The sequence below is a fragment of the Oncorhynchus mykiss genome, chromosome 26 (assembly GCF_013265735.2).
Source record: "Oncorhynchus mykiss isolate Arlee chromosome 26, USDA_OmykA_1.1, whole genome shotgun sequence".
NCBI lineage: Eukaryota > Metazoa > Chordata > Actinopteri > Salmoniformes > Salmonidae > Oncorhynchus > Oncorhynchus mykiss.
The window spans coordinates 28,196,357-28,213,654 of record NC_048590.1 but is presented as its reverse complement, the minus strand read 5'-3'; the positions used below and the strand labels follow the sequence as shown (position 1 = coordinate 28,213,654).

Below are 17,298 nucleotides of genomic sequence, written 5' to 3'. Positions count from 1 at the left end.
TAATCGTTGGTCGTTGGTCTTAGGTAACAATAGAATATGAAAGAAAATGTATTTCAAATAAAACAATTTCATGTAACTGCATACAATAAGTACAAACAAAAAAATACTAAAACACCACAATTCAAGTGGTAAAATCCATTAAAAACACCATCATAAAGATCAGTAATTATTCATTTGTTAAGGGCAGGTCTTCAACAACATTTTGAAACGTCATTTTTTCCTTCTTTTTTTCTTCTGAAGAACAGAATGGCGTATTCTGAAATTAAATACATGACAATACTTTGAGTGATTTGCATACAGGGAGACCCCAGGAAATCTGGTCACAATGGGGACATAGTGGACGGATAAGAGCCACATTTTAAAACCATGTGTAGAACCAACAAACCTTGATCAGAAAGTGATTTGATCATATTGATCAGATCACGAAACCCACAGGTAGGGGGCAAGGTGTAAACGAGGCTTCTGTTGGATGGCCCATCCCCAATGTGCCATAGAGCTCTACCTGTCCATGTTTGTGACAGCCCAACCCAGGTGGGCGGCGCAAAGCAAGAGAGTGGGAGAAATGTGGCCTGACAGGTCTGATGGGAGGCTCAGGGAAAGAGAGAGAGAGGCAGTCAACCAGGTGGAGTCAGGTGCTGTCTACAGTCTGGGCTGGGACAGTGTCATAGTTCTATACATTAGTAGAGCAGTAGGGACTGTGTGGAGCTGGGCTGTAGTCTAGCCCCTAACTGACTGACTGGCACTCAACATGAATACCAGGCCTTGTTTATCAACTGGAAAATGAATTATACATAACACTGAAGAGAGAAACTTGTCAGAGTAGAACTTTCTTTCCCCTCCCATCTTGTTCATTCACTCTCTAGTCTCTCTCCCAGTGGCTGGAGCTGGGGGCTGTGTGAGTTTGTACAGTAGTCTGGAAAGAGAGTGAGAGGAAGAGAGGGAGGGAGAGAGGAAAAGAGAGAGCAGGGGAGTAGACAGAGGCCAGGGGAGACATGCTACGCTACAGCTCACCAGGATCGGTCATCACCACTGAGGACAGTCCAGAGCAGCCCAGTGAGGTAAGGAGCCCCAGGGGGCCACTCTGTCCCAGGATAGAACCCAAACATCACTCATTCACCTGTCAGATAAGTAGCATGGCGTGTTGGTTTGTGTAAGTCAGTGTGTCTGTAGACTATCTGGTGTTTGTTTGCTTTTGTCTCCGCTCCCCCCACTCCCCGTTCGCTTTTCTCTCTCTCGATCTGTTTTCCTCACGTCTGGCTGCTCAAAGCTAGTTTTCGTAGCATGTCTACATCACAACTAATCATTCTCACTTTTTGAGTGTTGCCGGTGTGTTGGAATTTTGCATGTGGCTCAGGGATATGTGTATCTGTTTGAGCTTGTAATGAGAGCCGAGTATCTGGGAGGCAGGGCTGTCATGTTTATTTGATCAGCCCAGAGCGCCTAGCAGACCACATCTTTAAACTGCCAATAAAAGCCATTCTCACAGCTAATGAAGTGACACCAAAGGATTTATAGCAAACATAAAAGCCAACATGGAGTTGGATTAATCCTTATGATGATTACAGCGTCATGTTTCACTCTCAACCAAGAGATTGCTTTAGCAATTAACACCTTTTAAGAAAGTAAATTATTCCCATTGACTTACAGTATGTATGACTTACAGTATGTTAATCAGCTCCTAGGGCACCTCCTAGGGCACCTCCTAGGGCACCTCCTAGGGCACCTAAAAGGGATGTGTTGTAAACAAGATAGTGCTAGGATGAAGTGGTATAAGGCATTTTGATGCTGTTACCTCATTGCAGTTACATTTGCATCATTTTTGTTTGTGGTTTCACAGTCTATAATTATAAATACTGATGGTGACCTGTTGTATTTGGACCCCATCAGAAACATTCCACTGCTTATTGTAACACAACAATCAGGCTCATTACAACACAAATGTTGTGCTTCACATGCTTATCACACACATTACATATGAACCGATCCATTTTTATGTCATAAAGAGTGACACTGGGTAACACAACACATTTGAGTTTTCATCCAACTATGACATTGATTACTGGTGCATGAGCTTGAACTGAGTGACCTTGACATTTTATTTTTATGTCTGTGTGTGTTTCTGTCTGTTTTTGATTCCCCCAGAGGAGGATTCGGCGACTCAGACTAACTCTTCATACAGGAGACAATGGACAGAATGAGACCAAGAAACCAACCTCAGACACAGTGAGTCCCAAAACACACACCCAGTCAGCCTCACACACTCAGTCAGCCTCACACACCCAGTCAGCCTCACACTTCTTCATCTTCACCACCCTATGGATCCTGGAACTTATCTTTTCCTTCTCTCCCCTCCCTTAATCGTCGCTTCCTCAACCTGTAGTCAGTGCGCTCTGCCTCACTCCCTTTCTTATTCACGGCCCTCTCTATCCCTCAAACACACACAAATCAGGTGGGAATGTTTGTGAACTAGGAACCAGCTTTTATCCAGTTTAAGAAACATTCCATGGACTGTCTACACAATACAGAGACGGAGAAAGGTGGAACCACGGAGATGTACTGCTGTTATGTTATCTGGGCTGTTGGTTACGCAATTGTATCCACACAGGGGTGTGTACACCACACACACATACATACACAGCTGTGTCTGATTTTCACAGCACTCTGCACAAATTTAGAAGGTGCGTGTCCCTTTTCATCTACAGTAGAACTCTCTTCAGCATGCACAAGTCTAGCTGACAACAGAATTACACAGAACCGCATGCTGTTGTCTGTTTTCAGATGTCATATATCATATATAATGTACACGGCACATGATAACATCTTACTGTAAAATTGTATAGGTCGTCTTATACAAATGTTTAGCCAATAAACAGTCACTAAACAATCATGGAACTCTTTTTATTTACACGGTACCTACTTAATACACATGGGTAGCCTACGCCATAATAAAGGCAGACATGTTGTTTGCCAGAGGTGGTTTGCCATTTTGCTCTGTTTGTGTTGAGAAGCTGTGGTCTGGCAAAGTTACATCAGCTAGTTTGTAATCTAAGTGTTTGACAGCACTCAGTGTGCTGCTTGGAATCACATTGAGGTTAGGGGAAGTATGGTTTCGGTCGCTCCTCCACTGAGACTGAGATAGTGACAGAAAGCAGAGAGATAGGTCCATGCTGTTCTTTGTACCTTGTACACTGTTTCTATAACCTGCCCCACCCCTTTGTCATCACAGTTCAGCTGATAGAAGTGTGACTAATGGTGTAATCTGATGGTGTTTCCCTTCAGGAGGCTGTGCATGTTTACAGCATTACTACTGATAAAAGATGACAACCAGGTCAGGGTTGACAAGAGAGCAGCACAGAGGAGAACAACGTTGGGCCCTAGTTAATTAGGGCCCAGAGTTTTTCCTGGTCTAGTTATGTGGTCTGGAAATACTCAGGGCCCTGCTGATGACACAACACATCTGTGCCAGTCGTATGGGGGCCGTGCCACACTGCCACGGCCAGCTGTGCACTCCAGTCTGCAATGTGGTATCAGTCTGTGCTGAAGCTAGGCCCACTTAACGAGCCAACCAGCGCTAACGAGAGCAGCGCTCCGGAGCGGCCAGGACATATTGCACATCACATTAATAATTATCCCAGCCCATTAACTTCAGAGACCTTACAGATAGAACATAAACAGAAGATTAGTATGTAAGGACGCACAGTGGGAAAGGAGGAGAGAAGGATGATCAAAGTGCCCCCCCTCCTACCACATCCCCTCTAGCTTCCCTTTATCTATTGACTTAGCAGGCATGTTGACTCTTCCCTTGTTGTCAGGGTTTCAGTCAGTAATGCCAATTCAGTATTCATCAGTACAGTACTTTGAGTGAATAAAGCAGTAAACAGATGACGTCACTACTACCGTTCAAAAGTTTGGGGTCACTTAGAAATGTCCTTGTTTTTGAAAGAAAAGCACATTTTTGTTCCATTAAAATAACATAGAATTGATCAGAAATACAGTGTAGACATTGTTAATGTTGTAAATGACTATTGCAGCTGGAGAAGGCTGATATTTAATGGAATATCTACATAGGCGTACAGAGGACATGTCACGTTCTGACCATAGTTCTTGTGTGTTTTCCTTGTTTTAGTGTTGGTCAGGACGTGAGCTGGGTGGGCGGGCATTCTATGTTGTGTGTCTAGTTTGTCTGTTTCTATGTATGGCCTGATATGGTTCTCAATCAGAGGCAGGTGTTAGTCATTGTCTCTGATTGGGAACCATATTTAGGTAGCTTGTTTTGTGTTGGGGTTTGTGGGTGATTTGTTTCCTGTCTCTGTGTTCGCTGCACCAGATAGGACTGTTTTCGGGTTTTGCCAAGTTTATTGTTTTGTAGTGTGTTCATGTTGAGTTTCTGTTATTAAAGAACCATGGACATTTACCACGCTGCGCATTGGTCCTCCGATCCTTCTTGCTTCCCCTCCTCAGACGAAGAGGAGGAGGAAAACCCTTACAGGCCCATTATCAGCAACCATCACTCCTGTGTTCCAATGGCACGTTGTGTTAGCTAATCCAAGTTTATAATTTTAAAAGGCAAATTGATCATTAGAAAACCCTTTTGCAATTATGTTAGCACAGCTGAAAACTGTTGTCCTGATTAAAGAAGCAATACAACTGGCCTTCTTTAGACTAGTTGAGTATCTGGAGCATCAGCATTTGTGGGTTCGATTACAGGCTCAAAATGGCCAGAAACAAAGTACTGAGAAATTAATGCTATTCCATGCGAGAAATTCCCAAGAAACTGAAGATCTCGTCCAACCCTGTGTACTACTCCCTTCACAGAACAGAGCAAACTGGCTCTAACCAGAATAGAAAGAGGAGAGGGAGGCCCCGGTGCACAACTGAGCAAGAGGACAAGTACATTAGAGTGTCTAGTTTGAGAAACAGATGCCTCACAAGTCCTCAACTGGCAGCTTCATTAAATAGTACGCGCAAAACACCAGTCTCAACTTCAACAGTGAAGAGGCGACTCCGGGATGCTGCCCTTCTAGGCAGAGTAGCAAAGAAAAAAACATCTCAGAATAGCCAATAAAAAGAAAAGATTAAAACGTGCAAAAGAACACTGGACAGAGGAACTCTGCCTAGAAGGACAACATCCCGGAGTCGCCTCTTCACTGTTGTAATGGCCGTTGGTGGAAGAACGTGAGGACCAAGGTGCAGCGTGGTACGTGTTCATCTTTATTTATGAATTGAACACTGAATGAAAAAACAACAAAAGAGAATGAACGAAACCAAAACAGTTCTGTCTGGTACAGAATACAAAAACACAAAACAACTACCCACAAAACCCATGTGGGCAAGAGCTACCTAAGTATGGTTCTCAATCAGAGACAACGACAGACAGCTGTCCCCGAATGAGAACCATACCCGGCCAAAACCAACGACATACAAAACCATAGAAAAAATAACATAGAATGCCACCCTAGTCACACCCTGACCTAACCAAAATAGAGAATAAAAGCCTCTCTATGACCAGAGAGTGACAACTGTTGATGTTGAGACTGGCCATTTTGAGCCTGTAATTGAACCCACAAATGCTGATGCTCCAGATACTCAACTGGTCTAAAAAAGGACAGTTTAATTGCTTATTTAATTAGCACAACAGTTTTCAGCTGTGCTAACATAATTGCAAAAGGATTTTCTAATGATCAATTTGCCTTTTAAAATGATAAACTTGGATTAGCTAACACAACGTGCCACTGGAACACAGGAGTGATGGTTGCTGATAATGGGCCTCTGTACGCCTATGTAGATATTCCATTAAAAATCAGCTTTTTTTAGTTTACAGCTACAGTAGTCATATACAACATTAACAATGTCTACATGGTATTTCTGATAAATTTGATGTTATTTTAATGAACAAAAATGTGCTTTTCTTTCACAAACAAGGACACCCCAAACTTTAGAACGGTAGTGTACATCCAATAATAAAGGTCAGCATCCAACATGGAGAGCAACTATTGTAAAAGTCTGTGGGCTGTCATTGACACTGGATTCTTTCATGGTTGAACTCGCTGTAGATGTTATCTTCAGAGGAATTCTAAATATAGGTAACTATAGGTAACACTCCCATATTGTGCACATATTCTTGGTTTGTTAGTCCCCTCAAAATGCCTTAGACATCTCTTTTGTCCCACCCCACACACATGTGGAGATCTCACCTGGCTTAACTGGTGCCTCTAGAGACGAAACCTCTCTCATCGTCACTCAACGCCTAGGTTTACCTCCACTGTACTCACATCCTACCATACCTTTGCCGTGAATCTATTCTACCACGCCCAGAAATCTGCTCCCTTTTATTATCTGTCCCCAACGCACTAGATGACCAGTTCTTATAGCCTTCAGCCATACCCTTATCCTACTCGGTTCCTCTGGTCATGTAGAGGTTAACCCAGGCACACTTCTATTCCCCCAGGCACTATCATTTGTTGACTTCTGTAACCGTAAAAGCCTTGGATTCATGCATGCTATTTAGGGATAGGCGTCCCATCAACAGGGACAGTTATAAATCACGATCACAGATTTTAGAGAAACAACAAATGTCGGTACATATACATGTAAGTTTCTTATATTGGCTGAAAGCCGATGACGCGGGCAGTCTTCACTTGATCGACTGTAACTGTGTCAAATAAGCACCAATCGGGGTCAAACAAAGCTAGATAGCCAATGAGCAGGCCAATGAGCCCCGTATATGCCGCAAAATGTAGCTGCTAACCTTGTGTGACAGCAAGCCTTTTCATTTTGGACAAAAATTATAAGAATATGGAGAGTTAGGAAGTTAGGAAAACTGGGAGTTTTGAAAATGTTGAACTTATTATATGGCTACTAATACTGGAAAAGCTAAATCCAAGTATACAGATTTGACAATATTCTTGCAGTAAAATGTAATGTGAATGTAAATGTCTCCTTCACGATTTGCCCAAATGTACCTGGGTGACTTCACACTAAATGTCATGTAGTTTGCTCATACTTCATGTTATCCGTCCACAACTTTGCACATACACTGCTGCCATCTTATGGACACCATAAGAATTACAACCAGAGTGATGGCTAGATGTGGGACCTTTCTGTAGCATTTCAAAGATGTTAGTAAAAAAAAACAAAAAAACGTTTTTTTTTCTTCTTTGCATTTTCATCTACCAGATCTATTGTGTTATATTCTCCTACATTTAATTCACATTTCCACAAACTTCAAAGTGTTTCCTTTCAAATGGTACCAAGAATATGCATATCCTTGCTTTAGGGCCTGAGCTACAGGCAGTTAGATTTGGGTATGTCATTTTAGGTGAATATGTAAAAAATGGGTCTATCCCTAAGATGTTTTAACATCAGAAGCCTCCTCCCTAAGTTTGTTTTATTTACTGCTTTAGCACACTCCGCCAACCCTGATCTCCTAGCCGTGTCTGCATCCTGGCTTAGGAATGCCACCAAAAATTCTGAAATGTCCATCCCAGCTACAACATTTTCTGCCAAGATAGAACTGCCAAAGGGGTTGAGTTGCAACCTACTGCAGAGATAGCCTACAGAGTTCTGTCATGCTATCCAGGTCGGTGCCCAAACAGTTTGAGCTTCTACTTTTAAAAATCCACCTTTCCAGAAATAAGTCTCTCACTGTTGCCACTTGTTATAGACCCCCTTCAGCCCCCAGCTGTGCCCTGGACATCATATGTGAATGAATTGACCCCCATTTATCTTCAGAGTTTGTACTGTTAGGCGACCTAAACTGGGATATTCTTAACACCCCGGCCGTCCTACAATCTAAGCTAGATGCCCTCAATCTCACATAAATTATCATGGAATCTACCAGGTACAACCCTAAATCCGTAAACACGAGCACCCTCATAGATATCATCCTGACCAACCTGCCCTCTAAATACACCTCTGCTGTCTTCAACCAGGATCTCAGAAATAATTGCCTGAGGCCGTAATGGGTCCGCGGTCAAACGACCACCCCTCATCACTGTCAAACACTCCCTAAAACACTTCAGCGAGCAGGCCTTTCTAATTCACCTGGCCCGGGTATCCTGGAAGGATATTGACCTCATTCCGTCAGTAGAGGATGCCTGGTTTTTCTTTAAAAGTGCTTTTCCTGACCATCTTAACTCAGCATTTCCCATTCAAAAAATGCAGAAATAAGAACAGACATTGCCCTTGGTTCACTAGAGATTTGACTGCCCTTGGCCAGCACAAAAACATCCTGTGGCATACTGCATTAACATCGAAAGACCCCGCGATATGCAACTTTTCAGGGAAGTTAGAAACCAATATACACAGGCAGTTAGGAAAGCCAAGGCTAGCTTTTTCAAACAGAAGTTTGCATCCTGTAGCACAAACTCCAAAAAGTTCTGGGACACTGTAAAGTCCATGGAGAATAAGAGCACCTCCTCCCAGCTGCCCACTGCACTGAGGCTAGGAAACACTGTCACCACCGATAAATCTACGATAATCGAGAATTTCAATAAGCATTTTTCTACAGCTGGCCATGCTTTCCACCTGGCTACCCCTACCCCGGTAAACAGCTCTGCACCCCACACAGCAACTTGCCCAAGCCATTTCTCCTTCACCCAAATAGCTGATGTTCTGAAAGAGCTGCAAAATCTGGACCCCTACAAATCAGCTGGGCTAGACAATCTGGACCCTCTCTTTCTAAAATGATCCGCTGCAATTGTTGCTGCCCCAATAACTAGCCTGTTCAACCTCTCTTTCGTATTGTCTGAGATCCCTAAAGATTGGAAAACTTTCTCGGTCACCCCCCTCTTCAAAGGGGGAGACACTCTAGACCCAAACTGTTACAGACCTATATCTATCCTACCCTGCCTTTCTAAAGTCTTTGACAGCCAAGTTAACAAACAGATCACCGACCATTTCGAATCCCACCGTACCTTCGCCGCTATGCAATCTGGTTTCCGAGCTGGTCATGGGTGCACCTCAGCCACGCTTAAGGTCCTAAACGATAACTGCCATCGATAAAAGACAATACTGTGCAGACATCTTCATCGACCTGGCCAAGGCTTTCGACTCTGTCAATCACCACATTCTTATCGGAAGACTCAACAGCCTTGGTTTCTCAAATGACTGCCTCATCTTGTTCACCAACTACTTCTCAGATAGAGTTCAGTGTGTCAGATCGGAGGGCCTGTTGTCTGGACCTCTGGCAGTCTCTATGGGGGTGCCACAGGGTTCAATTCTCAGGCCGATTCTTTTCTCTGTATACATCAATATGTCACTCTTGCTGCTGGTGATTCTCTGATCCACCTCTACGCAGACAACACCATTCTGTATACTTCTGGCACTTTTTTGGATATTGTGTTAACAGACTTCCAGATGAGCTTCAATGTTATACAACACTCCTTCTGTGGCCTCCGACTGCTCTTAAATGTAAGTAAAACCAAATGCATGCACTTCAACCGATCGTCGCCCACACCAGCTCGCCCGTCTAGCATCACTAATCTGGACAGTTCTGACTTAGAATATGTGGACAACTACAAATACCTAGGTGTCTGGTTAGACTATAAACTCTCCTTCCAGACTCATATTAAGCATCTCCAATCCAAAATTAAATCTAGAATCGGCTTCCTATTTTGCAAGAAAACAAAACAAAACATCCTTCACTGACTATTCTACCGATCCTTGACTTCGGCAATGTAATTTACAAAATAGCCTACAACACTCTACTTAGCAAATTGTATGTAGTCTATCACAGTGCCATCTGTTTGTTCACCAAAGCCCCATATACTACCCACCACTGCGACCTGTACGCTCTCGTTGGCTGGCCCTCGCTTCATATTTGTCGCCAAACCCACTGGCTCCAGTCATCTATAAGTCTTTGCTAGACAAAGCCCCGCCTTATCTCAGCTCACTGGTCACCATAGCAGCACCCTCCCATAGCATGCGCGCCAGCAGGTATATTTCACTGGTCATCCCCAAAGCCAACTCCTCCTTTGGCCGCCTTTCCATCCAGTTCTCTGATGCCAATGACTGGAACGAATTGCAAAAATCACCGAAGCTTATATCTCCCTCAATAACTTTAAGCATCAGCTGTCAGAGCAGCTTACTGATCATTGCACCTGTACACAGGCCATCTGTAAATAGCCTACACAACTACCTCATACCCATATTGTTATTTATGTTTAGCTCCTTTGCAGCCCAGTATCTCTACTTGCACATTCATCTGCTGCACATCTAATACTCCAGTGTTTAATTGATCAATTGTAATTATTTCGCCACTATGGCCTATTTATTGCCTTACCTCTGTCATAACTGTCCTGATCAGGTCAGGTTACAGGAGACCACAACCCTACAGATTATCTCTCAACCCCAACAGAGGAGGAGAGATCTAGGGAGATCTAGGGTCTGAAGATGTGGGGGTTTTATGACCCCTCACGCCCCTGGTAAATCTCAGGCCACAGACAAATTCATTTGTCCTGTTACTATGGAGAACCAGCCTCAGAACAAATATAGGCACTTTGGAACAATGGTTTCCGTCAGCCTCAATGGTGGTCATGACGATAGATGGAATATGAAAATGTATGTCATTTTTGTTTTGTTATTTAAAGGTTAATAGATGACGTTATTACAAAAACATTGTAACGTGAAGAGTTTTCCTAGTATATGTTTGATGTTTACACATTGTACATTGTGTGGAAAATTTCCAAATCAAAGGGAATGTTTTGGTAAAGATGAAATGTGAAGTTAGTTGTCTAAAATTGGATTTGAGAAAAACCTAGACCTTGCTCTTTTTGTAACAGTATTTTTATTGGAATTTCACAATTTTCACCCATATTAAGAGATACAACAACAGAGACAAAGCACACAGAAAAAAAACAAGAAAAACAGCACCCACTTACACATATCTACGCGTAGATATATATATATATATATATATATATATATATACACACACACACATATACATACACACACCCATACATATACATACACTCATGCATATACACACATATACGCGTACGCACACACACACATACACACCCATACATACTTACACCATTTTCCTCTTCCCGCTCGGTGCTTCTCTCACCCCATCACCATCATTGCGTCTCTCAATACATACATTTTAAACAAACTTACAAACAGAAATTAAACAAAAAAGCTCAGTTTAAACCAAGAGGTTAGGTTCCACACATGGAACGTACAGTGTAGTTCTGAAATACATAGATCCCCGCCATTCTACGAGAATCCTTGCAGCATAATAGCTGATACCTCAGGTTCTAGGTAATTTAGATAAGGTTCCCATACTTTGTAGAACTGGTCTGTTTTAGAATGCAATGTACATGTCAGATATTCCAGAGGCACCCATTCAAATAGTATATTATGCCAATCTTTAATAGAAGGAACCTTATCATTAATCCACTGTAAAAGGATGTTTTTCCTCGCTGCGAAGGTAAGGATGTTGTAAAGCCTCCTTTTACCCACAGAAGTAACATGCCTACTAGGGAGACCTAACAGTAAAGAAACTGGGTCCAATTCTAGATCAACCCCTAGGATCTTTTAAATTTCTTGCAGAACACCAGACCAGTATCTTTGTATTTTGGTACATGACCATAAACAATGTGTTAGGGTGCCTGTATCAGTTTTGCATTTAAGACACTGAGGGGAAGAGGAAGTGGGGCTAAAAGCATGTCTGCGATTTGGGGATATCTGCAATATGTGTATTATTCTTAATTGGATTGCTCTAGTACGATTACATATAGATATTGTTTTTGCATATCTCCAAATGTCCTCCCACATCTCTTCGTCAATAGTAACAGACAATTCTTTCTCCCACACTTGTTTCACCCTCTGTGTGTTGACAGCAGAAAAGGACCTTAAAGTATCATAAAACAGACTTTTTTCCTTTGTGGGAAAAAAAGCATTCTTTCAATGACAGACACATCAGGGTTACCAATTAAGGTGGTGCTCTTCAGAATATAATGTCTTACTTGTAGGAAACGGAAAAAGTCCTGCTTTGGGAGTCGATATTTCTCGACCATCTGCTCAAATGACAAAATCTTATCAGCAAATAAGTCATTTAGCCTGCGTATGCCCTTATTAAGCCAAAAGTTAAAGCCAGCATCCAGCAATCCTGGACTGAAATCTGGGTTGTTAAGAATTGGGGTAAGAGCAGAGGTTAGTTTGGACCTTCCCAGGAAGCGTTGAACTGACCTCCATACTTTGAGTGTGTTAAGTGTAACGGGATTATTGCAGTGATCTTCTACAGACTTGAAACTTCTGAAAAATAAAATATCCTGTAAGGGGTATTTTGAAAGAGAAGTCTCAATGTCTAACCAAATAGAGGAGTCATCATTTGTGATCCAGTCAGAAATATAACAAAGGTGGGCACACCATTGATAGAACCTGATATTGGGCAGGTCCAAGCCGCCCATAGAACTTGGCAGCTGCAATATTGCCATCGTAAGTCTTGGCTTGCGTTTACTCCATATAAAGGAACTTAGCCATCCATTTACATCCTTTATTACCTTATTGGAGAGTAATACTGGGATCATTTGGATTGGGTAAAGTAGTCTAGGTAAAATGTTCATTTTCAAGAGGGATATTCTACCCAATCAAGAAATCGGGAGAGAGTTCCAGCGCTCCAGATCCTGTCTTATTGTATCAAACAAGGGAACAAAATTGGCTTTGTACATTTGCTGGAATTTAGGAGTTACAAATATACCCAGATACATGAAACCTGAGGGAGACCATTTAAAAGGGAAGGGGGGAGAAGTATTAGGTACAGAGTGTAGGCTACCAAGTGGCATAGCCTCTGACTTAGTTAGGTTAATCTTGTAGCCTGAGAATTCGCTGAATAATTCAATAATATTAATAAGAGCTGTAATTGAAGTCTCGGGACTAGAGATGAATATCAGGACATCATCAGCATACAAGCTTATTTTATGGTGAACATCACCAATGAGCAGCCCCTGTATAGCAGGCGTTACCCTGATGGCCTCGGCCAGTGGTTCCATAACGAGTGCAAAGAGGAGGGGGGATAAAGGACAGCCCTGTCTGGTACCTCTGTGTATAGAGAAGCTATTTGACCTTAGCCCATTAGTAAGGACAGCAGCCTGAGGATCATCATATAAAACTTTCACCCATTTTATAAAGTTGTCACCCAGACCAAATTTATTTAGAGCAAATAATAGGTAAGACCCCTCCACACGATCAAATGCTTTCTCAGCATCTAGGGAGAGCACAAGACCATCCACAGCACTTTGTTGGTAAGCTTGAATTACATTAAGAAGCCGCCTGACATTGTTGCATGACTTACGGACCTTAATGAAGCCAGTTTGGTCTCCTTTCAAAATTAGTGGCAGTGAGTCCTCTAATCTTGTGGCTAGAATTTTAGAAAGCAATTTTCTATCCACATTCAGAAGGGAAATTGGTCTGTACGAGGAACAAGACTCTGGACATTTTCCCTTTTTGAGAACAAGTGAAATGTTGGCTTCTCTCAGCGTTTGAGGGAGTTGGTCATTTGAAAATGAGTGATTAAACATATCACGCAATGGCTCAAGGATCAGGCCATGGAACTCTTTATAGAACTCACTACAAAACCCGTCTGGTCCTGGGGCCTTACCATTTTGCAGATTCTTAATTGCGAACATTATCTCTTCCTTGGTAATAGGGGCATTAAGGAGGGGCCGTTGCTCTTCGGAGATAGTAGGGAGCTCAATCTTATAAAAGAAGTTCTCCATTAATTTGGGTCCATCATTTGGCAGTTCTGAGGCATAAAGATTTGTATAAAATGTCTTAAATGAGTCACATATCAATTTATTTTCATATAAATGATTACCATCAGAGTCAGTAATAGTAGCAATTGACTGAGAGTCAGCTCTCTTTTTAGCTAGGTATGCCAAGTACTTTCCTGGCTTATCCCCATGTTCATATAGCTTTTGCCTGACAAATCTCATTTTCTTTTCAGCGTCCTGTGTTAGGAGAGAGTCTAACGTTGATCTAATGACTGATATTTCCTTTAATAGGGCAGGAGTGGGCGTTTTAATGTAGTCCTTCTCTTTAGTTCCTAATTCACCCTCTAACATTTTTTGCTTTTCACGCTTTTTCCGTCTCTTAGTAGCTGTGTATGACATAATCAGACCTCTGGCATACGCTTTACAGGTCTCCCAAAGGAGCGAGGGGTTATCTGTTGATTGAGAGTTAATAGAGAAAAATGCTTTAAACTCTGTAATAAAATATGATGTGAATGTATGGTCTTTAAGAATGGTTGTGTTCAACCTCCAATGTCTTAACCGATTGAATGCCCCGTTGAGTTTTATGTCCAAGATAACCTCAGCATGATCAGATATGACTATGCTTCCTATCCTAGCAGATAGAACAGACTGCAGAGACGTCCTGGACATAAAAAATAATCTATTCTAGTCTGACATCCATGAGGTGCAGAGAAAAAAGTGAACTCTCTGTTGGAGGGATGAAAAGCTCTCCAGACATCTGCATACCCCAGATCATCACAAATAGCTTTAAGTGACTTAGCTTGAGGAGAGAGTGAAGCTATACCGCTGGGAAACCTATCAATAAGGGGGTTCAACAAGCAGTTAAAATCTCCTCCAACCACTGCAGTGTCCGAGTTTAAGTCTGAAAAGTCTAGAAATACCTTAGTGAGGAAATCAGGCGGGTGAGCAGGGGGGAAGTAAATATTCATTATAGAAATGTTCTGCCCTTGAAAAGTACCATTAATTATAACAAAGCGACCAAATTTATCTTTCACACAATTCAAGACCTTAAGTGGTAAGTTATTTTTCACCAGAATTGCTACCCCTCTACTTCTGGATGTAAATGATGAGAAAAACACTTGACCAAACCCCCCTTGTTGTAATTTCTGGTGCTCCTTATCATCCAAATGAGTTTCTTGCAACAGGGCAATATCAATATTTTATTTTTTCAAAAAAGACAGTACCTTCTTCCTCTTAATGGGGTTATGGCTCCCTCTAATGTTCCATGTACATACACGCAGTCCGTTACCTGCCATTGTATCTTGACCATTCAATATCCAGGCTGGATCCCACTGTAAAAGTGGGGTGGTACCTTTTTCCATGTGTGGAACTCTCCTCTATCTCACCGAGCATAAACAAACGATATGAACCCTGAACTCGAACTATACTAAACCCAAAAATTAAACATGTAAAGATCCAAAAGGGTTTTTTCCCACTAGCTAACATGCAGGGGATTTCAACTCTCCAATGTAGACTCTTAAGTCTGCATTGCCGCTCCATAGCCTCATCCTTTATATGTATGGAAAAGAAAATCAATAGGAGAAGATTGAGGCTATTCCACCTAAAACCAAGCCTGGGCACCAATATGGATTCACACATATCTCAGCCTGAGCTATAGCGGCTATTACTTTAGCAAGAAAAATAATAAAGATACAAATATTACTGAGCCGGAGTACGTGAGGACTCACGCCACTGTTTCATGATCAGATTCAACCAAAAATAAACAAAGTTATCCAATGCTGCTGAGGTGCAGCTTAAAAGTTATTTACCCGAGAGAGTCAATAAACGCAGCAGCCTCTTCAGGTGTGTAGAGCTTTTTAGGTGATCCGTTGACCATAATCTTCAATGTGGCCGGGTACAACAGTGCGTAGTCCATCTTCATTCTCCTGAGTCGAGCCTTCGCCTCAAACGCTTTGCGTCTTCGTACAACCGCAGTGGAATAATCATTGAAGAATAAGACCTTAGGACTTTTACGTTGTCTACCATCAGAGCCGATGTTTCTAGCCGTGTCCATGACGTGCTGCTTGTCGGTGAAGTTGTGGAACTTTATAACCACCGGCCGTGGGAGCTGATTGGGACCGGGTATCGGTGCTTGAGAGCGATGGGCTCTGTCCAGCTTCACACGACCAGCCTTAGTGTCCATTTGTAGGTAGCCAGGGATCCATTCCTCAAAGAATTTTACTGAACGTGTCCCTTCAGAATTTTCCGGGAGTCCCACAACACGAATATTGCATCTGCGTCCTCGATTATCCAAGTCGTCAATGTGCTCCGCCATTTCGCGCACCTGTTTCTCAAGTGCTTTTATCTTAGCGTCCATAGATGTAGTTGAAGTTTCCACTGCATCAATTCTTCCTTCCGCCTCAACAACACGTTCCACAACCCTCTGTAGTTCAGCTGAATGGCCTGCTATTGCTTCCAAGACCGTTCTTATCTTAGCATCGATCACTTTAGTAATGTTATCAGTCATCTTTTGAATCACCAGGTCCATTGTGCCTGGATCCGCAATGGTGCTAGCCTCGCTAACGTTAGCTAGCTCCTCATGCACATCCACATCCATGGTCGACTTCTTAGTAGTTCTGTTGGGCATGTTGTCGGAGATTTTTGCGAAATAGCCGTCAAGACTCATTATATGGTAACTTATTTAGCCAATTCTACCACTTTTTCAAGCTAGGAGATTAATGTAAAAATATAAATTTACGAATGCCACGAGAGCTCGCTGAAACACTGTTCTCTCTACGGCGCCATTTTCATCCCCCCTAGACCTTGCTCTTAACTTGGTACGCCTAGAGAATTGCCCTAAAGGTGGTTACGCCCACTTCTGACCCAAGGGTATAAAACCTGTGAGTAAAGAATTTACAGAGGAGACTACGTGACCCAAGCTGCAGCAAAGGTCTAAAAAGTCAACAAACCCAGAACGCAACACAAGTTTGAAGACAAAGAAATCTTTTTCTACCCAAGCTACAGATGTGTCTAAGCGGGTGAATTCAAGCCGGACCCCCTAGCATCCAATCCCAGCGAATCGTGCTATCTAAACGGTTTCATCCATTTGCTGTGAGCTCTGAGCTACAGAGTTGTCTGTCCTCAGAAGACCCTTTCCAGAGCAAGGGTGAGGGAACAGACTCCTAAGCCAAAACTTTTAATCATTTGATGAGCAACAGTCGTCATATTAACTAATAAAACGTCACGACACCTCCGTAATCTTACTACATTTGCACACACAGTATATACACTTTTCTATTGTGTTATTGACTATACGTTTGTTTATCCCATGTGTAACTTGTTTGTGTCGCACTGCTTTGCATTATCTAGGTCAGGTCGCAGTTAGAAATGAGAACTTGTTCTCAACTGGCCTACCTGGTTAAATAAAGGTGAAGAAAAAAAACAAACACTTGGAAGTGAAACCTGGGTAGCAGGAGACAACAAGACTGTGGTGCCACATAGAGATGGAGAGGACGAAGAAAGAAAACACGCATTACAAGATAGTTAAGTGAAGGAGGGAGGGAGGAAACATCTTACATTTAAGTCGGAGACATTATGTTTC

At 42.3% G+C, this 17,298-nt stretch overlaps 1 protein-coding gene across 3 annotated transcripts in view; it reads left to right on the top strand.

The window, feature by feature from the left end:
- Window positions 1-576: 576 nt before the first annotated feature.
- The window catches only part of LOC110506539 (myocardial zonula adherens protein), a 36,512-nt gene continuing 19,790 nt past the window's right edge, over window positions 577-17,298 (top strand). For 2 of the 3 annotated variants that reach the window (XM_021586226.2, XM_021586225.2), the window contains exons 1-2: window positions 578-1,058; window positions 2,143-2,223. In XM_021586226.2, the coding sequence (XP_021441901.2) occupies window positions 993-1,058; window positions 2,143-2,223 (147 nt within the window). In that variant the 5' untranslated portion in view covers window positions 578-992. Of the gene's footprint in view, window positions 1,059-2,142; window positions 2,224-17,298 lie in introns of all 3 variants that reach the window. The other variant, XM_021586227.2, reaches the window with a different exon arrangement.